Below are 23,436 nucleotides of genomic sequence, written 5' to 3' on the forward strand. Positions count from 1 at the left end.
CCCCTCGTTGTCAGCCGGTATCAGCTGATCGCGGGGAACTTCGGGGTTATTTTCTCACCGCGGAGACGGGAAGACGGCGAGCTGAAGGCGGGGCGGCGCTGGCACGCCGGGAGCTGTAGTCCGGAGGCTGCCCAGCCCCCGGTTCGCCGCGCCGGCCGGGACGTGCGGTGACCGCGGCGGGCAGGCGCGGTGCCTCGGCCCTTGCGGTGACGCCGAGGTTTTCTGCTCCCCTCATTTTGTTTTCGCCCCACTGTCTCACACCTGCCTGGGTTCCCCAAGGAGCTGCGCCGGAGGAGTGTAAACAGCCCCCAGCAGGCTTTAAAGGGGTGAAAATCCTAGCGAAGCTCTCTCCTCCCACCGCCTGGAGAACGAAAAGGCGGCTGCTCCCAGGCCTCCAGGTCTGGCAAATGAACGGATCATGGTGTCCACCTGAGAGGAGAGCACTTGGTGCCCAAATCTCACCTGCCACTCATCGGTTTTGTTATAAAGGCCATTCACTTGTTTCAGAAAATTTAGAAAGTTTAATAAAAATAAAATAGTTATAAAAATAATACAAATGTAGTAATAAAGGTTACACAATTAGAGTTAGGACAATTAATGAGACAATAACAGCAAAGAGTTACAGCCCGGGCTGGGTACCCCTCTCTGGACAAAAGTGAGCCAGGAAAAGGGACCCCGTTAAAAGAAAATTTACTCCTTAAGAAGGGTAATCTGTTGCATATACAAAACACTTTATGAATATGCATATATTTTATTTAAAACAAGAAATCCATCTGGTACGTGTCAAAAATTTTCTATAATCCCCAGGCGCCTTCCAGTCTAAGTCCAGCTTGAAAAAGTTTGTTTCTGTTGATAAGGAAAACCATAAACTCCTCTCCTCTGGAAAATTTATGGGTTTCTGTAATTGTTATCTCTGTGCAAAGAATTTTTTTTATTATCTTCTCCTTTTCTTGAGCTAATTAAAAGAATACACACATAATTTCTATTTTAACTGCTAAAGCTTACAAAACTACATTTACTATATTATTAAAATGTTAATACAACATAACTTTCCAACCTAGCATAATACATATAGTAAATATCTGCGTAGAGCCATATAATATGCATTTTTCACAGGTTTAAACAAAGTCTCGACAAGGAGAGCCACTGGTCACTGTCACTGCAGCCTTTGGGGTTTCTTTCATGACTGTAGCTTCAACCTACGGGTAAACAGCCATAATTTATATAGCTGAAAGGGACTGCAGGTCCAAAATAGAGGCACACACCTGACAAGAAATGGCAGATTCACCGTCACAAACTGGAGCCATGGGAATGGGAGGTGAACGCCAGACAGAGATGGTCAAACAAACCATTTGGTGAGGAAGCAACCTTGGCCAGTAGTGGGTCCAAACCCAATGCTGGCTCATGGGGTCCTACAAGAAAATAGTGAGTTGTTTTTCATTGGCTGATTTAGATAATATGCAAAAATATTTTTGTTGTAGCATAGCCAGTGCACCGGCAATTTCTCTTCGAAAGTAACAAGAGTTTTCGGCTGGATGTTTGGATCAAATGCTAGTGGTTACTAAACCAGAGGAGGGACATGCACTGTTTTCCTTCAGTGGACATTACATGTCGATAACCACTAATAGACAGCTATAAGGTGCCCTGTCCTTTGGTCTCCTGCTTCAGTTTTAGACAAACAGTTTCAACAGGGAGCTAAATTACAAAGTAATTACTTTGAAGTATCATCATTTCACAAAACTGAGTCAACAGATCCAATTACTGTGAAAATGAGGCATCAATGAATTTTCTAACACAAGGAGTGACTGAGGCCCTCTCAGGATTAAAGTGTATTGCTGAAGTACTTTCGTTATACTAGATTGTACTATATATATATTTGTGTAGGCATATACATGATTTAATTATTTTTTTACGCAGCTTAGTGATGATGAATGACTGAAGACTGGCACAGTAACTCTCTTCCCTGTTCTCTTTCATGCTGTTAAAATAATGTATTTTCATAAAAGATTAATTTAAGAGATTGACAAAATAGACTGACATCTATAAGAATAAAGTTTTGGTGAACCAAATGTCTCCAGACTGAAAAAATCCTGAATAATGAATATAACTAATACATATGAGGTAGAAACTTTGAAATCTCACAGTGCTATTCAGGGGACCCAAGGAATGAGATCAATGAGTCTGGCATCTAAGGGATCTTCCTCTAAGTGCCTTTATTTAGACTGGTAATGTGATAGAGGGAGCAATTAAAGGATATGAGGAAGAAAAAAATGCATATTAAATGTTTAAAATACACAGTCTAGAAACAACGTGACCCCAGTACCCTGAGGTGCTGCCTAACATTTTTGGGATGATTTCTCATGCTTGAAATACAAGACAATTGGCAGACAAAAAAGCACCTCTTAATTTTAACCTTAATATTAAAAGCCATGTACTGCAATCTTCATGATTGGCTTGAGCACAAAATTCTGGAGTTTGCAGTGAGAACTGAAGAAAATGAACTGTGATCAGTATCTGGAAAAGGGATCTCAGTTATATAACTGAAAAGCAGGAAGATAATACAGGCACTAGGGGTGGGTAATGTTAAAATCCCATAGCAGAAAGAGTAAAGACAGGAAAGTAGCTACATTTACTGGATGCTTCTGCAGCTATTCTTCCTTGATTAAGAAGGATACAGAAGGCTACAGTTGATTTGTGTGAGAAAAATAAATGCAAAATAGCCTATTTCTTTGGCTAAAAAAACAGATGAATGTGTACATGAGCAAAGCCTTTGCAATGTTTCCTGTAAATAAAAACTTATTACAGCAGTACAAATCAGTTTGGGATTCACATTTCTTTTTTAAGCTGAGCTGTTGTTGTCTGAGGCAACAACACAGAGAAGATTCTGAAAATTTTCATTATGCCTTTCTCTTTTCCTTGGTTTTCCCAGGTATGCTTATAATTTTTTAAAAATATTAACAGTAGTCAGTATTGTAGTTACTAAATTTGTATTAGTTTGAGGGAGACATGCCAGCTGTTTGGAATAAGCTGTAATTAATAGAAACTAAAAATGCTGTTTCTGGTGGGGGGAAGAAATTGCATTAAAACTTGAAATATTTCTTAAATCTGCTGTTGCTAGAATATTTACCCTTATAGATCATGTAAAGCAAGGTGATGAACGGGACCTTAGCTCCAACACAGTTGTTGGCTGTTCAGTAGCACATACGACATCAGCCAGATAGTTTGAATCTGCTTTGTACTGAAGAAGTCAGTCTACAGGTGGAGATTTTGTCATTGGACTCTTTTCTTTTGAGCACTTTTCTTTAAACAACAGAAAATACAACACATTTTCCCCTTACCTAATCCAACATGTTTTAAACAGCTTTATGCACATGTTCATTTTGTGGTCTACCTCATAATAATCTGTAAGATCACGTTCCTCTCATTCATAGTCACTTCCTCTTTCCACTTGCAACTCATTCCCAACAGTGGTGTAACTACAACAATTACTGTCTTGCATGTAGTGTTGAAAATTGTCTCTTAATGTAGTCTAAATGCTGAAAGTAGGTCAGAGAAACTACCAGCTGTAGACCATGGCCCAACAGCACAGTGAGATCTTCCTGATGAGCATACGGCTGCCTAAGACACTAGTGCTCGCTCTTTTTGCTGTGTAAATCCTTAAGTTTTTGACAGCACACAGAACCTTCCATGAAAGCCAGCTGTATGCTGGGCCGCATCCCAAACAGTGCGGGCAGGTCGAGGGAGGGGACTCCCCGCCTGCGGTACAGCCCGTCCCGACCACCATCACGGGCGGGTCGCAGCTCAGCCTGCCCGGAGTGTCCGGCTGAGGGGGCCATGACGGCTGACAGACGGGCAAGGCTCCGTGCCGCCCACAGCCGGAGGCTTTCCAGGGCCTCCGGCCCGCCCTAGCCCCGACCGGCGGCGCGGGCCCTCGACATGGCGGAGCTCCGAGCCGGGTCACGGCCGCGCCGCCCTCCGCACGAAAGATGGCGGCAGCGCGCATGCCCCTTGGCTCCTCCCGCCCTTCTGCCCGCCGCCGCTCTACGCTCGGCCGCGGTACCGCCTGGGCGCGAGCGGGGGCGCTCTGGCACGGCCGCCTCTGTGGCGGCGCGGCGCGGCGCGGTGCACGCCGGGCGGCTGGCGGAAGAGGCGGGTCACATGACCCTGCGCGGCGCGGCGGCAGCGGCTCGGCGCGGTGTGTTCGCGGCCTAGCGGGGCCTCAGCCGGCCCAGCGCCTCCCGCGCGCCATCCCCACCCCGCTCCGCAGCCGAGGGGTAAGAGCCGAGCGGTGCGGGGGGAACGCTGAGGCAGGGAGGGAGGGCACGCGGCGGCGGCGCCTCGGCCGCCCGCTGGGCGGAGGCACGGCCGGGACCGGGCCGAGGCCGCGGCGGGCGCTCGCTCGCTGGGGAGGCAGCTCGGGCCTGGACGGGGCGTGGAACGGGTGAGCGGCCTCGGGGCGGTGCTCGCGAGGCCCGTTCGCTTCGTCTCCCGCTGGGACGCGTAGGAGTCCGTTCCGCCGGCCCGGCGAGAGGGACGGGAGCGGCCCCGCGGGAGGCGAGGGGAGCCCGTCGCACGCCCGGGACCAGCACCTGCGCGCAGCTTTGCTGGCGCCCGGCGCTGCTCCCCGGGCCCGGCCGCCCTGGACTGTGGGTGGGATTTTTGCTTTTGTACGTCGGGGAAACCGATCACGCTAGGAAACGCGATATATTGCGACAAGGAAGTTATTGTCCTTAGCGTGGATTGGCGTGGTCATCTTAAAACACGTGTTAGCGGGTCGTGCTTCAAATAATCAAGAATGATTCATCCGTGTCAGGAGCCGTTGTGATGTGCACACGGCATGTTTTTCTCATGATGCCTTTTTCCGTTGAAGAAAAATACCTTTGTCTGCCTGAAGAAGAGTTTTTTGTTTCAACACAGGGAATATCCTGAGCACAGCTAACGGTTTTGTTGTTTCTTTTTTTTAGGTCTTAAACGGCCTTAGAGAAATGAACTCTCAAAAGTTTTCTGTTTCTTAGCCCATTCAGACTAAAATACACACACACTTGAGTTTTAGTCCTTTTTTTGTGTGTGGCAGGAAAGCATTGCTTCAGGTATTGCATCAGCATTTATGGGGTGAGTCCAGAGCAAATTAGGAGGAGGAATAGGAGAGTTTCTTACTTTCCCTGTGGAGGAGTGGTATTGACCAGGGTGCTTTGTATTTGCTTGTTTCTCTGCCTCTGAGTGCTCATTCACGGAGGTGTTTCTGTTTTGGGAAGAGTCAATAGCAAAGTTAGAATGGAAAGTCACTTATTTCACTAACCGGGGCTTTATATAGGTGCAGAGGCATAGAATTAGGAGTTAAATCAAATATCTTAAAGTTCTGATTAAATGCTTAATGGACCCCTACTTAAAAGGCTTTGGGACTGAGGCTTTGGTTGCAGTAAACATGTTGCTTTTTTAATTGCTTCATAAAAATAGTGTGGGATGCAACTGTTCCACAGCAGTTACTAAACTCTTTCTAGATCACCTCTGAAAAACAAGTTAGAGCAAATACTAGTATTTTTGTTGTTAGCTTAGGAAATCTATAATATATTTTATCTATCCCCATGTGTGTTGTGTTTAACATTTAAATCTTGCTTCGCTTGCAGGCCATTTTGGAGCTAACTGTAGGGGTCTGAGAAAGTGGTCATTATCACTGAGGAAACCAGTTGGCTTGGAATAGAAGATTTTTCTTTTAGGGATCTTTTTTTGATGACAAGTAATAATATAAACAGCTCCTTAGTTGGGTGACAAACTGGGAGGTTGCTTTTATAATGGAATGGGTAAATATCCACCCATAGTGTAGAGACCAGCGCACAAGCCTGTGTGAGAGTACAGACTTTGCAGATGAGTTTGTTGTATATGTTTTCTTCAGCCTGCACAGCTGTTTTGTGCAACTTATTCTAGACTAAGGGTACAGACTTTTTGTGGTGCAGAAGAAGTGTTTTGGGGAAATATTGAAAGGAAGTTAAAATCAGATAAAATTAAATCAAACTAGATCAGCCATACTGTCACGGTTGCTATGGCACCTCATCCTAAAACACATGAATTTTGTGCATTAAGACTTGAGGGGTTTTGCAGTCAGTTTTAACTTTGTGTGGTGTAACAGTTCTAAGTATTGTAACTGGTTGCTTCATGGGAACTTCAGTGCTTTGAAATTGGTTAAGATGTTTTGCAAGTTTCTAAATTAATAAAACTTTTACACATAAAGTTTCTGATGTGTAAACAGATATACTGATATTAATCCTGTAACAGTGGTAGAATTATGATGCTGCCCTAAATAGATGATGGAATTGTCAATTTAAAATACATTTGTTACCAGCAATTTTTATTGAGTTTACATTCTGCTTATGGCATATCTCTTCACCCCTATTTAAAAAAAATGGGGTCAGTAAAACAGAAGGTTAAAAGAATACTATGATTTTAAAAGAAATTACTGCACTAACAGTGCAGCCAGACCAGTACAATCTCAGTCCCCTCTTATTGGGACTTCTAGGAGTCAGAGATGATAAAGAAGAACAAGGCAGCAGTGTCTGGGTGATGTTGATCCTTGTTTCTTAGTAGTTTTGAGTTCCGTGTGGACTCAGATGCTTGCTTGCAGCCCTAAGGCAAGCTCTCTGCGTTGGCTTAGTTGTAAATCAGAGCCAGCATGCTCCTAGTGGACAGAGCTCTATCCCAGCAGGGATCTCACCATTACAGGATTTACCAGTCTCAGTAGATTTTACTTAACCTTAGAACCTGTCGATATCCCTGTACTCTCTCCAAGTTTCAGAAGATGGGTGCAGATTGCTCTGCGTGTTGCTTGGTTCTACCAGGACTTAAGTCAGAAGTGCAGTGTAGAAAGCAGCTGAGTTCATTCTGGGCCAAAGTTGAACCTGGAATATTATAGCTGTGTTTATGTAGCACTTGCCTTAGTAGCTCAGGCTGTTTTTGAGCTGAGTCTGCATAGAGTTAAACTTACGTGTTTGCCATCCATTGTTCCCAATAATCCATGATATAATTAATCTGCAGCTTAGAGAAATGGCCCAAGGCTAATAAAGTGTGCACCTACATTACTGTGTTCACTTGGATCAAGGATGTGCTCTTGAAGGAAGTATCACAGTCATCATCACTTAGGAAGTTTATTTCATATTGGTTTGTGCTATTCCGGTGGGTAAGCTAGATTCCTTTTGGATGAAAATATATTCAAAAATGCACTCATACTACAAACTGGCATTTGTTTTAGTGGGGTGGGCCTCCCCAAAACATGTAGTGGAGACATTAGGGTCTTAACTCCAATTAGTTTCATTTAACAGACTTGTTCCTTTTGTATGTCTTGCTGGCACAGACACAGCCTAAACTGACTGCATTTTGAGTCTGAGACTTTACATAAACCCATCATTTTGGGAGGTAAAGATGTTATTTCAGTATTTTGAGTGGTATCAGGCCAATTGATTACTGCTTTTCTTTCTCCTTTATTTTTGTGACCACTGTAACATACACACAAGTCAAACTCTTGCTTAGAGAGCTGCTAGTGAAACTGCAGCTGTCAAGAATGCTGCTTACATTCAGTTTCACTAGAGGCAATACTTCCATAAGTCAGCTGGGGTTTAAAAATATGTCAGGTCTGTTTAGTTTTTACTTAGACATTTGAATAAATTGGGGAAGTTGGAAGGTCACTATGTACGTTCCTGAGATCACAGTAATGTATCAGAAATTGAGCACTGAACTGTACTGGCAGGGTAGGAGGACAGTCTACAGAGGAGTTCAGGATGGTCTGAGATGTCTGCAAGTATATTCTACATGAATCCAGCTTAGCATCTCCTAAATTTTCATACCAAACTATTGATTTGTAGTTGCTTAGAAATTTGATGCAGAGCCCTCTGACTGTTGGAAGAGGATCTGCGTTTTTGGTGTGTTCCCTAACTCTGGACAGAAAAGAATGTGTTGTGCAGTTCCCTTCATTGTAGCATCTTGGATGCGTCTTCCTCCCTCATCCAGATCTCTCACTTCTGCACTGAGCGGTCTCACTCCTGGTATCTTGGTCCTCACAGCTTTCATAACGGAAGCAGAATTAAACTGTTCTCTCTGCTGCTTTCACATTAGTAGTTACACAGAGTAGTGACAAAGAGGCCAAGGCTTTCCTTAGCTCTAGTTTTGATCTTAAATGCCACGCCACAGGCAGCAGAGTTGCTAGGGTTGGTCCATGTAAGAATTAAGTCAGTAACAGGGCAGCTTTCTAGCTGCTGTGAAAATAATTGTACAAATATGGGGGGTAAGGGGAGAAAGAAGGGAGTGCTTTGAAATGGACTGTTGAAGCACTGTGTATAACAGCGTGTTCCACATCATCTACACGAAAGATTGAAAGAGTTAAGTTCATTGTCTTCTTACTGCCTTTTTCTTTTTATGCAGCAACAGTAACTTCTCTGACTGCTAAATCTTTGCTTTTTAATTTTAAATTATAAAAAACACCCCAATCAAACAGTTCCTTCTCTGTGCATATTTCACATCCACTGGCTATGGTATGTTTCAGCATCTTTTAATTCAAAGAACTGACTCACTTCTTAGTCCCCAGGCTTTTTTTTTGTTGGCATCTCCAAAATGATGGCTCAGATAAAGTGCTTATCAGAGCGAGAAAAGGGATTGCACCTACAGGCAGCCTGGAAAATTACTTCCCCAGTTATTCTTACATGTTTTGTAGACCACGCATTAAGGTCTTGTGGACCTCTGATGGTGCAACTCTGTTGCAGCCTGTTCAGAACCATTTGAGACCAAGTAGCTTTTTGTTTGTACCATCTGCCCCAAAACAGCTTTGAATTTTATCCAGGTGTTTATCAGCTTGAAATGTAGATAAGAACTGGGAGCCTTAAAGTTCTTAATTTTGTGGGCTTTCTGTTGGCTATTTTTTTTGTGTGTGAAAGTTTCAAGTAGTGATACCAAGGCAGATAAGGGAGTTCTGTTCCTTTCCATACCATACAAGTTCCAGATTCTAGATGGATGTCAGCTGATTGTACTCATGTAGTCTGAGGCAACAATTAGCAACTTTTTAAAAAATAAAATGGCATACATATTTGCTGCTTTTCTTTGCCCTTACAGTTTTAAAAATTCAGGAATTGCAGAAAGGAAATGTGTTCTTAGACATAAGCATTTTAAAAGGGGGGTGAGGTTTTATGTTTATTAAATTGCATTAAAGCTTTATTGAACTGTTGGAAAAATGTTAGCATTTGCTCTCTTATTTCTTCTGCCATTTTAGACCTTGAGTCACAGGAGTGTTCATTGTTTTGCCTGATGAGATATTGGTAAATGCCCCTAGGGATCAATTATTGCAAGCCCTCACCACATACCTTGTGTAATTGATGTAGTTGTAAATGTTTCCTTGGATGAATTATGTGATAGGGTTATGTGTGTGTTCTTAGACCAGAATAAGTAAGTTCTGGTGTTAGAAGGTATTACTAAATACATCTGGGTTTCTCTTTCATCCTTTGCACTCTGCTCTATAAGTTTATCTCTCATAGTTGTTTCCAGAATCTGAGGGAATAAAGTTTTTCTATGTGATTTTGTTATTAGAATTTTTTAGATCTTTCAGATGTACCTGCTATTATGGTAGAGTACTGATACTGTCTTTTACTTCTAGTGTTTAAGACTAATGGCTTGCTCTTGAACAAGTCTGGAAGGTACATCTGTCTCCAGCAAAACTTGTTTTCTATTCCTTGTGTGTTCAGTGCCATTGTGTTCCTGGTTTGAAGAAAGCATGTTACAATCTACAGTTCTGTTGTATGTATCAGAATTTTGCTCACCATAACTCTGTTTCTCCAGACAGCCTTGTATCAGTTTTGACTCATGGTTGCCTGGTTGGAAAGCAGTTGCAGTGCAGATCTGACACCATAGGTTGTAAGGCAGTCTGTAGAGTCCAATGAGAAACGCAAATGTTTCTGCCCACAGCTAACTGGGTTCTTGTCACTTGTGATACTGTGTCTTTGTGATTCATATCCACATGATCCACTGTGTGTGAACTTCTCCAGTGCTTCCTCACTGCAGTGTGAATGTAGGTATATATTCAGCAGTAATATTGTGACCAGTTTTGGATTTTTTAGAACTAAGGGCCAGCCTTCCCTGAAGACTTGACTGTTTAAGGTTACTGAAACAATATTGGAAGCAAGAATGCATGCCTTAGTTGTATTAAGGGTGATCTTGAGTGTTTTAGACTGGGCTGTATCTGTTTCAGGGTCAGTAATATGCATGTAAAATAATAATCTGAAGAGAAAATGGTGTTTGAAATGATCTTTACTCTCCAAGGGAGCATGTTGATACTCAGCTCATGGGCTAATGTCCAAGTTGTGCTCTAGGAGATTTGTGGACTGGGAAGTTAAAAATAGATCACAGAACCCTCTTTCAAGCTTTTAACTCTCTCTCTGCTGGAATATGCAAATCTCCCCAATGTGATCTTAGATGAAACTCCCGTTAATGCTGAGCATTGCACTGTCCCATTTCTTTCTGGTGTCTTGTTCTACAGTTGTATTGTGTGTGATCATTTCTTGTACAACAGAACTACTTGCTTTATGGAAAATGTACAAGATCAGTTTTGCTTTCAAATACTGCAAAGATAGCTTTATTTTAAAGAAACTGTACAAACTGTTAAATGCTCTGTATTGGTATGAGGAGTCAGATATATCTTTGTTTTTCACTTCATTCTGAAACACTTCCTTAGAAGTGCTGTTTTTAATTGAGAAAGAAGACTTCTACTAGATCTGTGACATAATGAATAGCTGGGGGTAAAAAAAGTTGAAAAAATTAGTTTTAGTTTGTAGTTGAATGTCCATATAGAAATTTATAATAACTATGGACATTTACCACTTCACTGCTTTTGCAATTCACATTTGGGAACTGACTAGTTCAAGTTTCCTTTTCTGTCTTTTTGACAGATTGTGACTGCAAGAATGTCTTTTCCACCTCATTTGAATCGCCCTCCTATGGGAATCCCAACGCTTCCCCCTGGGATCCCACCTCCACAGTTTCCTGGTTTTCCTCCACCTGTACCTCCTGGTAAGTTATATTAATATATAGAAGTTGAAATTAATTTCTTTATATTATTCTGAATTCCTTTAGATGCCAGTAACTTGTGTAAATAATATATCTCAATAACTCTGATTTGTATACATTGCAGTTGAGTTTCTAGTTTTCCCACAGATCATGTCATGTGAGCAAGCTCCTTTTGGTCTACCTAAAACAGTTTACTTTTGACCAGAAATGAAAGACTGGACTTTTCTTGAGCCTTTATTCAAGACTGAAGCTGAGTGGTGATTTCTGTTTATATTTGGTGTTCCAAAGCCACTGTTTTGACAGTAATCCATTGTAGCAGCCTTTGGAAACTTTTGGGTATGCTGAGTATATGTGACGTGAAAATAGAGGAGTAATTTTCAGAGAAGGTCCAACTTGTTGTTTTTCTCCATTTTAATGTCCCACTTTCTTTTATTTTGCTTCTTACATTCCTTCCTCCAAACATCTTGCAAATTCACAGTTATCCTTATAATTTCTTCTGATCTTCCCAAAGTTATTCCTGCCTTTTTTTCTTTGTTCATCTGTAAGATCAGCCTCTGTTTTTTTGAGTTGAGATTTTAACTTGTTGGTCTTGGTGGAGCAACTCGCTTTCTGTACATTGTGAGTATACGTAATGATGACTCGAGGTAGGAAACCATAGAGCAAGTGGGAGAGGGGGAAGCATCAGAGAATTACCTCTTCAGAATTCATCACAAGGGCTGCAGAAAATAACTCCTGTCTTGTCTGTATTGTCTTAAAACTGTGTTCTGCAGGAGTGTTTTGTAGACAGTAGAGGCATTCAAAAAACAGATGGTTGAACTACAAAACTATTTCTGCACATCATTTATCAGGCTTATCTTTACTTGCATTAATTTTTCTAAACGTTTTCCTTAAGAAAGATAAGATGTTACCTATTTTCTGATAAAGGCAAGAGTTCTTGCTTAGGTAACATCCTGCCATCAAAAATTTCAGGTTGAATTTTAAAATCATACCTCAAATTTGTGTATACTAGTGTATAAAACACCAGATACTTTAAAAAATAACTTTCTGAAATATATTTTTAAATGCCTGATATAGGTTTCTGAGCTGAACATTTTGCTTCTTAGCGTGTGTGACGACGATATTTTTGTTCTCTTTTTGTGTTTAAATAGTCTCATTTTAGTATTAGGAATCTGAATAGTATGTAGAGTGGAGAAGCCTGGTATTGAGTGAGAACCAGATTTTTCCCTGCATAAGAGAAACATGATTTGCTTACCTGTGCAGACAACATATATTGACTTGTAGAGGATATGGGTCTCACTTTTTAATATAAGCACATCAGTAGAGCTGAAAATGCCACAGAGATTTTATGAAATCTGCTCTGAATGTAGTCCATATGTAAGATCACAATTTTAGTGACTTGCAGTATTATCTTTAGCTAGCTATTTGGTCAAAAATTCATGTCTTAGTTACCTCAGCCTGTAATTTTTTAAGAGTTTCAGGTGGACTAGTTTGCTTGCATAATAATGAAGTTAGGAAAGGTGGTTTGCTTTGTTTAAAAATACACTTGCTAAAACCAGGATGTTCTAGCCTTTCCCAATATTAGTATGGAAGATTTGATAAGGAGGTGATTCTGATAAATCTCTGAAGATTATAGGATACCACTAAGGTGTCAAAAACCCCATTTTGCATGCCAGAAATGCTGTAGGAGGTCAGACCTGCAGTCCATATAGGCTGATGCATTGTGTGGGCAGTGGGACTAGAAGGCAGTATTTAGAGTGGGCATGTATCCCTGTCTGCTTTCTGAGTCTATTCCTTCATACACCTGTAGTGTTAGGGATCTCAGAGTATTATCTTTTGGTGGTTCTTTGTCTTTTTCTGAACCTGTCATTTATGAACATTTTGGAATTTTTTTACTCTTTTCATCTCTGTCATCTCTTAAACCAAATTTGAGAAGTTCATTAACTGCTGTGAAAAGTGCTATTCTCTTACTCTTAAGTCTGTCTTTAAACTCACTGCCTACTCAGTGTCTCCCTCCTGCCCCAGTTCTGATGTGGGAGTCGGGCAAGTTGAGTTTAGTGGTTCTGTACACCTCAGCCACGTTCCATGCCTTGCAGACCTCCACACTTGAAGGGTCAGAGTGTGCAGCCTTTCCTAGTAAAGCACCTGCTTCACCAGTGAAGTCATGGAGGTGTTCTTCTCTGAGGCTGGGCAGCCTTGGGTTGCAGAGACCAGGTCTGTAGGCCTTAGTCAAAACTGTAGGTGGACCAAGCTTTTGTGTAGCAGCTAAATTATGCCTTTATGGTCATTTTGTTTCTTGATGATGCCCAATATTTTAGTGGATTTTTGTGGCTTCTGCTGAACATTGGGCAGATAGTTTCATAGAATTATAGTGATAGAATAGAATTTTATAGAATTATTAGCGATAACATAAATGTGTTTACTGAGCTGTAACTTTAAAAGCCGTTGTGATAGTTATAATAATTATGGGGCTGCACAACCAGTCTTGTTGGGGAGTAGTTGCTACAGTCTGTGAGATGCCATGGTGTATTAAAAGTGAGAATATGGGAGAGCAATACAGTTTTGATTGTCTGACTGGTTTGGAGGAGTAAGAGGTAGTATGACCTTAATGTGAAGGGACTGAGGAAGAGAATTGAGAGCTGGAGAAAACAAAAACATAAATAAATCAAAACCAGAGTGGATGAGGAAAAAACTGGAAAGGATGTCTGAGGAGAAGTGTTTTAAGACTAAACACTAGAGAAAGTGGGTGAACAAGTCCACGGGGCAGTAGGTTGCAGAAGTTTAGGATTTTCTGAATACAGCAGTAAGAGAAGAATCAAAAGGGAAGCCTTGAGAGGGGAAAAATCAATGGAAGTTTTTTGTAGAATAAAAAAAAGGAGATGTAGGATCACTGTGAAGAACATGAGATTCACTTTGCTATTGTCAAGTCTCAGTGTGTCTGTTGACCAACAAGTAGTTTTGATGAAATCCACTCACTTAATATATTTGACCTGTAGCAGCTAGTATGTAAAGATAAAGAGCCTTTCTTATGATCAAATACTGGCTCATGAAAGTACATAAAGCTGCCAGTGAATTTGGTAGTGTAAAAGAGGTATTGCTTGGTTTAATCTGATTAAATATTAATTTTAAATGTTATTACTTAATGAATATTATTAAAAATCAATATTAAGTGTTGGAGACTGCCAAGTGAAGTATTCAGCAGCTTCTCAATGGAGGTTTTTTTATGCTGCCTTTATTAAGCTATTCCATAAATAGTGGCATGAAGCCTGGTGCCATTCTCTACAGGATCTCATCCCTAAAGCCATATGCAGAAACAATTGTGCTGTGGGAATTGTGTAAGCTGGGAACAAGATCATCTGTAGGGCATCAGCTGCCTTTTCTCTCAGAAGTTCCCTGCCACATTTATGACCCCACTGTCTTCTAGAACAATATTGTCTTGAATATGCTCTGAAAATAGATCTGTGTGTGACAAAGTTGAAATGGTAATATCAGAAAGTGATTAGGATGCCTATGATATATGTACTTTGTTGGGATGCTTGAGGAATTACTGGTAATCAGTACTGGTAATCAGTGAAATTCTTATTTGACCAAAATTGCTGTCTAGTTTGAAAATCATGTCTGCAATGATTTCATTTGTATTAATCAGTTCTCAACAGGGCAGACTAATATTAATGTATTGTCTTTCTCAGGGACCCCTATGATTCCTGTACCAATGGGCATTATGGCTCCTGCTCCAACTGTAAGTACTACAGGAGGGATGAGATAATAGCCAAATAAAATTGAGAGTAAAACTTAATATATGTCAACAGTGGTTTTGTTTTGCTCTAGTCTGTCAGAATTCTACTATGAAAGAAAATGCTTAATTTTCAATGCAGCTATAATGCAAATGTTATGCTAATTTCTGACCTAGACAAAGTCTGAAGTAATGTCTGGAGCCACCAGCTGCAGAGGTGAAGCAATTACTGTTCTTGCAAGAAGACATACTTCTCTCAAATACAGTGGTTTAGGCTTTGCCTTTGGATCACGTGTGCTCTTCCTGTGCAGTACAGTTAGATTAGGGAGATTCTAGGTCTCTTACTCTGGGGTTTGTAGCCCTGACATAGTACCCTGGAAGCATTACCTCATCCGGGTTTATAAGGTTATCACACAGCACTGCTGGGTTGTCCAAAAACATGTGATTTGACAAGCTTACAGATAAGCTTGCTGTCTCCATGTTGCAGGAAAAGGAATAGTTGCATGTAATATCCATCTGTGGAAAAGCAAATGAAAGGTTTCTTTGTCTATCTTACTAATTGCAAGTTGGAAGGGAGGCTTATGATTTTTGGGTGGAAAAAAGCGCTCTTTAAAATAGAAATGTTACTTCTTAACTTCAAGGTGAGTTACCATTTGTGCGATTTTGCAGAAGTGAAATCTCCCCAAAATACAGAATTTTTTGATAGCTTGTATTATCTCCTACTGGAGGGTATGTTCATGGTAATCAGTGTGTTTAAGACAGAGATACTGAAACAAATGCATTACTCAGTTTTGTGATTAGAATAACTTTTAGTAAGTGACACTTCTAGAAAGGTGTTCTGAGAAGAGAGACTGTGCATAAGAACACTTAAATCTTAGGTGAAAGAAGTGTAGTAACATGGAGCAGATGATCCTGCCTATGTTTTACAGTTAATTTACAGATGTTTGCTCCTTAACCTAAAGAGGCTTTGCGTTTTGTGTTTATTAAATAAAGCAGTAGTGTTTATTGACTGTGTGGAAGCTTTAAGATCATGTGTCCATTGAAGCCTTTGACCCAGAGTTAGTTTTCTATTCACTGCTTGGTTTTTACACTATTAGGTAAAGTAATTCAACTTACCGTGACTCAAATGTTGCAACCTTGTTATTTATAGGGGAAATAATACCTAATGGTACTGTATGATCACCTTGAGACCTTCACTGGCTGTGTTCAGTTACACCTTTTGTTATCTTCCTTTGCCAGAAAATGGCCATCTTTTTTTGTACTGTAGAAAGTATTAAAGCCTGAACTGCTTATTGGTGTCTTGCTCTATAAGCCTAACTGAGGTTTGTATGAAAATTCAAATTTGAAATAAGTGTGCATCCCTGAGTCTCATGTCTTGTCGATTTAAATAAAAAACCAAACCAGTCCAGTGCTTTATTTTACAACTTCTCCTCCTCTTTATAGGTGTTAGTTCCTACCACAGTGTCTATGGTTGGAAAACATTTGGGAGTCAGAAAAGACCATCCTGGCTTAAAGAACAAAGAAAATGATGAAAACTGCGGTCCCACTACTACTGTTTTTGTAGGCAACATTTCAGAGAAGGCCTCAGACATGCTCATACGGCAGCTTCTAGCAGTAAGTACAGCGTTCTGCTTGTTAAATTTCATCCCTGGCAGATGAATAAAGTGTATTATACACTTTATAATACAAGCAGTCTATTGAAACTAAAAACAGAGCAATTCTCACTCACTGGAATAGCAGTCCACTATGCCTGAATCCAATAATGAAGAGTACAGCTTTTTTACACTATAGATGTCTGTGAATATAGACGTATTTTATTTTTAGTAGGGTTTACCCTGTTTTAATTTTTTAATATTTTGCAAAGAGTGGTCACATTTTTGTAATGTTTTGAATATAATAATTAATTATACTTCTCTTAATTGCAGAAATGTGGTTTGGTTTTGAGTTGGAAGAGAGTGCAGGGGGCATCTGGAAAACTTCAAGGTAACTGTCCATGCTTTTCAAAATCTCTAGATATACTCTTGTTTTTATTAGCTGGCAGCATTTTAATATAATGACATATTGCTATTCTTAATCATTTTACATTTTAAGATGCTGTAATATGATAGCTGCGAAATGCTTTCTAGTAAAGGGCTAGTATTTTCTGGAACTGAGAATAAAATAATAGAATTGAGAATGGTTAAATGGAAAAATGTCTTGGGAGCCTAGTTTGCTTACCTTTCTTTTCTGAAACGGAATGATTTTACAGACTATTTCTGACAAAGCTTTACCAGTTTGGACTTAGCCCCCAAAGGAAGATACTATTCTAACACTTTTACAGGTCACTTCCAATAATATGCATTGTCCTTCTCTATGAAGAAGGTTTTCCTGATGTAAAATTTACCTTTCCTATTGTCAAGTTGAACTGATTTAATTTTTGTGACCTTTTCCGCAGTGACTGCAGGAAACTATTTTGGTTGCTATTTTTTTTGCTGTTTTTGTATCTTACTAGGTTTGTGGGGTTTTCTTGTTAAGGATGTAGTTCAGTTCATTCAGCTTTTTTATATCTCACACTTTTTTTATTCTGGTGTCAAAAATGTTTTTCTCATTTAACACTTCTGTGTAACTGCTGTGAAGAACCTAGTTTGAAATATTTGAAAGTTTGAAACCCTTCCCTCTAGTTTAACAGTGAGCTTTTGATTGATGGTCTTGGTCGTCAGACAATTGCAAATCCACTTGTGATGTCGTTGTATAGACTGCATTTCTTAGTTAAGGCAGATAGGTCAAAAGCTTTTTTACAAACCTAATCAGAGTAGTTTGAGTTGGAAGGGACCTTCTAAAGTTCATCTAGTCCAACCCCCTTTGAAGGGCAGGAGCATCTTCAACTAGATCAGGTTGCTCAGAGCCCTATCCAACCTGACTGTGGAAGTTTCCAAGGATGGGACATCTACAATGTGTGTACTGGTTCCATCTCTTTTATTGGACTGTTAATTAAAGATGTGTTCAGTGAGTGAACTTTGAGGTTTTTATGATGTGTACTCCTGGCTTTTTTAAAACAAGTGCCTGCGTTCCAAGTCTATTGATTTAAAATACGTTTTTAAACAAAGTAAATTACCTGAAGAGCTTTAGTGGTTTTACTTCTCATTTCAATCATCCATTTCAGCCTTTGGATTTTGTGAGTACAAGGAGCCAGATTCTACCCTACGGGCATTGAGACTACTCCATGACCTCCAGATTGGAGAGAAGAAGCTGCTGGTTAAAGTTGATGCAAAGACAAAGGCTCAACTAGATGAATGGAAAGCAAAGAAAAAGGCATCTAATGGGGTATGTATATAATGTATGATTTGCATCAGTGTAACGTTACTTTCTAGATCAGATTGTGAACATGTCTCGGTGTCTTTTATTCATTTTAGGATTTTGCCAGAATCACATTAGTGAGTCTGAAGATATATTGTAAGGCAGAGAAGTGTAAGCTCTTAATTCCATAGTGTTTGAACTTACCTGCAAACTGCAACTACATTTCTAGAATCAAGTCTGTAATTCATTATAAAGTGTAGTAATAGGTGCTATTTGTTTTGATTCTGTTGCTTCATTTTTGTTTAGAAAGTGCTTAAACCCTAGAAGAAGTTACACTGTCAATCTGTAAATTTGCTGTCTGAGGGGAATTGAGGTTTCTTTCCACTGATGATCTTTTGGAGCAAATAAATGAAAAGGAAAGAAGTGGATCATGCAGTAGAAGGGACAGATCTCAGGCAGTGGGCTGCTTTCAGACATTTAGTAGAGGGGGAAATTGCTTTTGTACTATCCCTTTCCAAATCTAAGGATCCGTTCTGGAATAATTGCGGATATTTGGTATGTTGAATTCTTACTGAGATGCAAAGATACTTAATTGACAAGTTCGCATTGAAGTTAATGGTGTATGTGTCTTTGCTGAAAGAAACCTTTGCTGTATTTCAACCTCAATCAAGTTGGGCTTTGTCTCTTAACTCCTAAAGTTTTGTATGTGCTTTAAGATATCACTTAAAACAGATTTTTTTTCTGTAAAATCTAAGTGAGAAGAGGCTCTAGTTTAGAGAACTAAAAATTTTAATCATGCTGTAGCAAGTAAATTTTAAACATTTCAGGTTGGAATTTTTCTTAAATGTATGTAGACTATAGTGGAAACACAGATACTTTTATTTCATTTTACCTAACCAGAAGTAGAAGCATAATGATGACTTGAAGTTCTTGACATATTTTTGACTGTGTTTGGGATGAAATCCAATGGCTTAGTAAAGCAAAGTGCTAACTTTGTGAGGTTTGAGTGGAGTACCGAGCAAGCTCTTAGCCTAGGTAAGGGCTTGATTGGACTGCCCTTTCATTCTGTACTTCCTTGTTTCATGTTGGCATCACCAGTGATATTGCTTCACTGCTGATTTTACAAACAAGCTTAAAGTATTTCTGGAATTCTTGTACATCTCATGAATTTTGTTTTCTGTGAGTTACAGTCATTCTGGGGGGATTTATGGTAACACAGCAGCAGTACTGTTTGTGGCTTTGATGAAAGCAACTGTATGAGAACTGTATGATAGAATCAGATTAACTCCATGGTTTTTGTTGGGTTTTAGTGCATTTGGCTGGTTTTTTGATCTTTTTTGTGGTGGTTCAAAGAAAGGCTGTGAATTGCTGAGGAGTATGGATGAAGTGCATTGTAATCAAACTGCTTGCAATTCTGCTCATACCATCATTGGTGTTCTTGTGCCACTTGGATCCAAAAGTTTCAAATTTTCTCGAGTATTTTGAACTAAGAAATCAAACATGTAAACTACAACATGATTTCATACAGAGACACACCAAGCAAAACTTCATCTTATTAGCTGCTTTCCCTGATCACTTCTTCTCCCTGGATCTCTTCAACTCCGCCCCCTGTCACCACCTTCTAGCTTTTCAGCCTGCTCCTCCTTGGCCTGGCAGCTTCTTCAGCTCCAACTGAATCCTCCCTTCCCCCTCATTCTTAGCTGCTGCTCCATCCAACCCTTCCCTCCCCCTCACTCCACCCACCACCTATCGTTTGACGGGATACCCAGCTGGATTCTCAGGTGAGATTCCATTTTTCTAAAAGATTCAGGCGATCGAGAGGTGGGCTACCTTGCTTGGTGTGCACATCATCTTTCTGCGCTTTCATGTAATATTTAGGGAAAGGCACTTATTTTTGTTCCTTTTCCTCCATACAAGGTTGAAATGGGCAAAAAGATGGGAACTGCAAAGTACTTGATCAACAATAATTTTAAAAATAATTTGTTGTGCAAGGAATGTTTTCCCTAATGATGTTTCTTTAATATAGTTCTCCAATTTGAAGTTGCAGCTTGGAAGTTTTAGGTAGGCATTCGTATTGCATGGCATTTAAGTAGAGGGCTTGGAGGAACTGCTGTTGAAGTGACTTGAAGTTCTGGAACATAAAAGGCAAAACTTTTGACCAAGAGCTGCACTGTAGTGATTGCCTTTCTGGGAGTGTGTGGGTGCTCTCTCTTTTCCTGTACTGCCTTAATCACCATTTTTCTGTTCTATTTTAGTATGTTATTGTATTATTCAGTCCTACACTTGCTCTCTGCAGCCATTCCATAAAACTCTGCAGTAAACTGTGATATTGCCAGTGTGAAAAGACCTGGCTAATATAATGCAATTGATAATTACTTGTATTTGTAGGTGGTTTGGTTTTCATGTTGTGAGTTGTTTGTTTCTTTGGTTTTTTTTTAATAGGTTTTTTGTTGGTGGTGGTGGTTTTTTTGTTTTGGGTTTTGTTTTTTTTTTTTATAGAAAATACTGTAGGGGCATAAATGTGATGATGAAAGGTGAACTTCTGATAAAACAACTATTACTCTCAATTTGTTAAGTCCTGTTACTTTGCCATTTTTCCTTAGAACTCCAGACCAGAGACAACAAATGATGATGATGAAGCACTGGATGAGGAAACGAAGAGAAGAGATCAGATAATTAAAGGGGCCATTGAAGTCTTAATACGAGAATATTCCAGCGAGCTCAATGCCCCCTCCCAGGAATCTGACTCTCACCCCAGGAAGAAGAAAAAGGAAAAGAAGGAGGACGTATGTGTTTTGATTTTGGACAAAACAGATTTTTTTTCTTCAACTCACCTTTATATAATGGCCAAACCTTGTGCAAATACTTTAAACCTAAACTTCTGATGAGAAAACAAATCAACAAGTATTGATGTCAGCAGCAGTTTTTTTAATTTTTTTTGAGCTGAAAGCTAGTCAGTTATAGACACCATCCCTTCAGGATGGTTTAGGGATTTAAGCACATAAGCTTCTTGGAACAACAGGTTTGAATCTGGGCAGGACTGAACCGACCTTTCATCCCTCTGAAGGTGGAAATACTGAATTTAGTGCAGTTTAATCTGTATGTGCATATAGGGTTTTTCAGATAAGAACTTAAAAAACAACTGTAAAGAGTTCCTGCATACCATCCACTTCCAGTGAAAGATGCCAGGGCGCTATTGTAATGCCATGAATTTGGTAGTTTTTGACAAAATACTTCGCTCTGCTTCTATAATGCATTCTTGTAGTGTGCCTTGATCCAACTGGTTGCAGCTGTCTACCCATATGTGGAAGCACTTCGTTAGTTGTGTATGTCCTTGAAGGGATCCTTCAGGGATGAAAGGCATATTGTAATCTTCCTGCCTTACAAAATCACTTTTAAACACGTCTCAGTTTGGCAGGATTTGGTCAGCTGGCTTTCCTATCTTGTGCAATGCAAAAGAAACCATGTTAAGCAGGAATGAATGTTCTGGTTTAGACCTGCTTCTGTGAATGACCTTTTTATGGATTAAAATAAAATGGAGAAGGGGGAACAAGGATAAGCAAACTCAGACTTAGCTTTTCCAGCAAAGTTTCTAACCATGGGAAAATGGGCTTTCCCACCTACTATTCTGCACCTTATATGAAAGAGATTGGAAAATTGTTTGACCAAGATTTTTACCCACTTAAGTCTTCTGCAAAGTACCTATTCCAAGGCAATGATGCAGTTTCAAATGCTTGTGGAGTTTAAATGTGGTGCAAGAAACATCTCCCTCAGGGAGCAAGTCTAACTTCCCACAATGTTGTTAGTCATGGCCAACCTGACGTATAAAAGTGCTGAGCTGAGAATTTGTTTTTCTTTCCTCTCCCTCCCTTTGGGAGAAGATGTTTTCTTTGATGACAATTTGCAAATGAGTCACTGTCTAATGCTATAAGCTGTATTTTTTGTTACAAGCACTATTACAATGTGTATTGTCCTGTGGGTAAATATACATCTATACAGCCATGAATAATGCCAGGTAGTTAAATATTGTAAGAGACCTTTGCAGTCATGAAGAGCTGGGTGCTGGGTATGTCCCTGTGACAGAGCGATATTCACATAGCTCTGTGTTGTGTAGAACTTTACTAATCTCAGCTAGTCAAGTAGCCAAATGAGCTCTTTTAAAATACGCAGCACTTGTGGGTTGAAATTGCACCCCATCATCCTTCCCATACTGGGAAGGAAGACAAGAAACTTGGAAGTTGCCATCTTTGGCCTGTGTGGATAGAGGTGGGAGTGAAGAGATGGTACTAGCTTGTTCTCTTGTCCATAAAGGAGAGGGGAGATAAAGACTGTTGAGGGTGGGGGGAAAAGGGAAGGTGGATGCAGATATATTGTGGGGGCGGTGAGGGGGGTTGTGGAAACTCACCAGCTTTGGGGCTGTTGTCCCCTGAAGGGCTTGGTTTGGAGATGATTCCCGCTGGTGTTAGCAGCAGAGGCTGTTAGTTCTTCTGGGTGAAGGCATGACTGCTGTGGGGGAGTTGAAAATGTGTGCGGGGAGCTGAGAGTGAGTGGAATCTGGTTTTCAATTTCAAGCACGGGGAACCTCGCTAATTCGCACTAACTATAAGAGCAGGTGCAATCTACCAAATTCTGCGAATTAGCGAGTAAATAAAATCAAGACTACCCACTGCAAATATAATTATTTGTTTTGGCAAGTGTAGCTTAGCCTTGTTTCTGATGCTACTATAGCATACTAATATCCTGTAGTACACTTGTAATTCAGTGAAGTCTTACTAACATGAGACGTCACTATGTGTTTTTAAGTAGTTCAGCAAAGGGAGAATTAGCGAGGTTCTTCTGTAACTTTGTTGAGTCAAAGAAATGAGATCACAGCAATACAATATTGCTTTGTAGTACAAACATACAAAACATTGTTTTTCAGAGTAGTGTGCAATCAATTTTTAAAAAAAAAAATCTCCGTGGATTTTTCCGCAGATTTTCCGCAGATTTCCAGTGGCCCCCCTGATACCTTATCCACTCATCACCAAGGTTCGTTTACATTGTAGGCTTTGACAATGACTATGTTTACTGCTAGTTGCCAGATTTGTGACTCTTGTCCATCTGATTTTTTTTTTTTCCACTCATTAACATCAGACTGTCAGGTTTGGTACTGCAGAAGGACTTTATTTATCTCTTGCAAGACTGGTTGAAAACTTCTAACCTTCAGCTTTTCTCTTGTTCTCCTATGTCTGTACAGATGGCGGTTAATGCTTTTACTCCTGTCCCCCTTGTTTTTTAGGAGGATATAAATGCTATAGAAATGGAGGAAGACAAAAGAGACCTGATATCAAGAGAGATCAGTAAATTCAGAGACACACACAAGGTAGTATTCTTGTTTTTGCACTTGATACAAA

The 23,436-nt window shown here is 40.1% G+C and overlaps 1 protein-coding gene and 1 long non-coding RNA gene across 4 annotated transcripts in view; both read left to right on the forward strand.

The window, feature by feature from the left end:
- Nucleotides 1–48: 48 nt before the first annotated feature.
- Nucleotides 49–2,814, forward strand: LOC137475733 (uncharacterized). The gene is made up of 2 exons (XR_011000050.1): nucleotides 49–475; nucleotides 1,117–2,814. It is a non-coding gene; the product is annotated as an uncharacterized lncRNA (long non-coding RNA).
- Nucleotides 2,815–4,143: 1,329 nt separating this feature from the next.
- Nucleotides 4,144–23,436, forward strand: part of RBM25 (RNA binding motif protein 25) — a 32,948-nt gene continuing 13,655 nt past the window's right edge. The window contains exons 1-9 of one of the 3 annotated variants that reach the window (XM_068193329.1): nucleotides 4,144–4,274; nucleotides 10,920–11,040; nucleotides 14,724–14,773; nucleotides 16,211–16,381; nucleotides 16,693–16,750; nucleotides 17,910–18,070; nucleotides 20,647–20,829; nucleotides 23,018–23,071; nucleotides 23,322–23,405. In XM_068193329.1, the coding sequence (XP_068049430.1) occupies nucleotides 10,935–11,040; nucleotides 14,724–14,773; nucleotides 16,211–16,381; nucleotides 16,693–16,750; nucleotides 17,910–18,070; nucleotides 20,647–20,829; nucleotides 23,018–23,071; nucleotides 23,322–23,405 (867 nt within the window). In that variant the 5' untranslated portion in view covers nucleotides 4,144–4,274; nucleotides 10,920–10,934. Of the gene's footprint in view, nucleotides 4,275–10,024; nucleotides 10,043–10,919; nucleotides 11,041–14,723; nucleotides 14,774–16,210; nucleotides 16,382–16,692; nucleotides 16,751–17,909; nucleotides 18,071–20,646; nucleotides 20,830–23,017; nucleotides 23,072–23,321; nucleotides 23,406–23,436 lie in introns of those variants that run through there. The other 2 variants (XM_068193331.1, XM_068193330.1) reach the window with 2 other exon arrangements.

Source organism: Anomalospiza imberbis, chromosome 6, assembly GCF_031753505.1.
Source record: "Anomalospiza imberbis isolate Cuckoo-Finch-1a 21T00152 chromosome 6, ASM3175350v1, whole genome shotgun sequence".
Lineage (NCBI taxonomy): Eukaryota > Metazoa > Chordata > Aves > Passeriformes > Viduidae > Anomalospiza > Anomalospiza imberbis.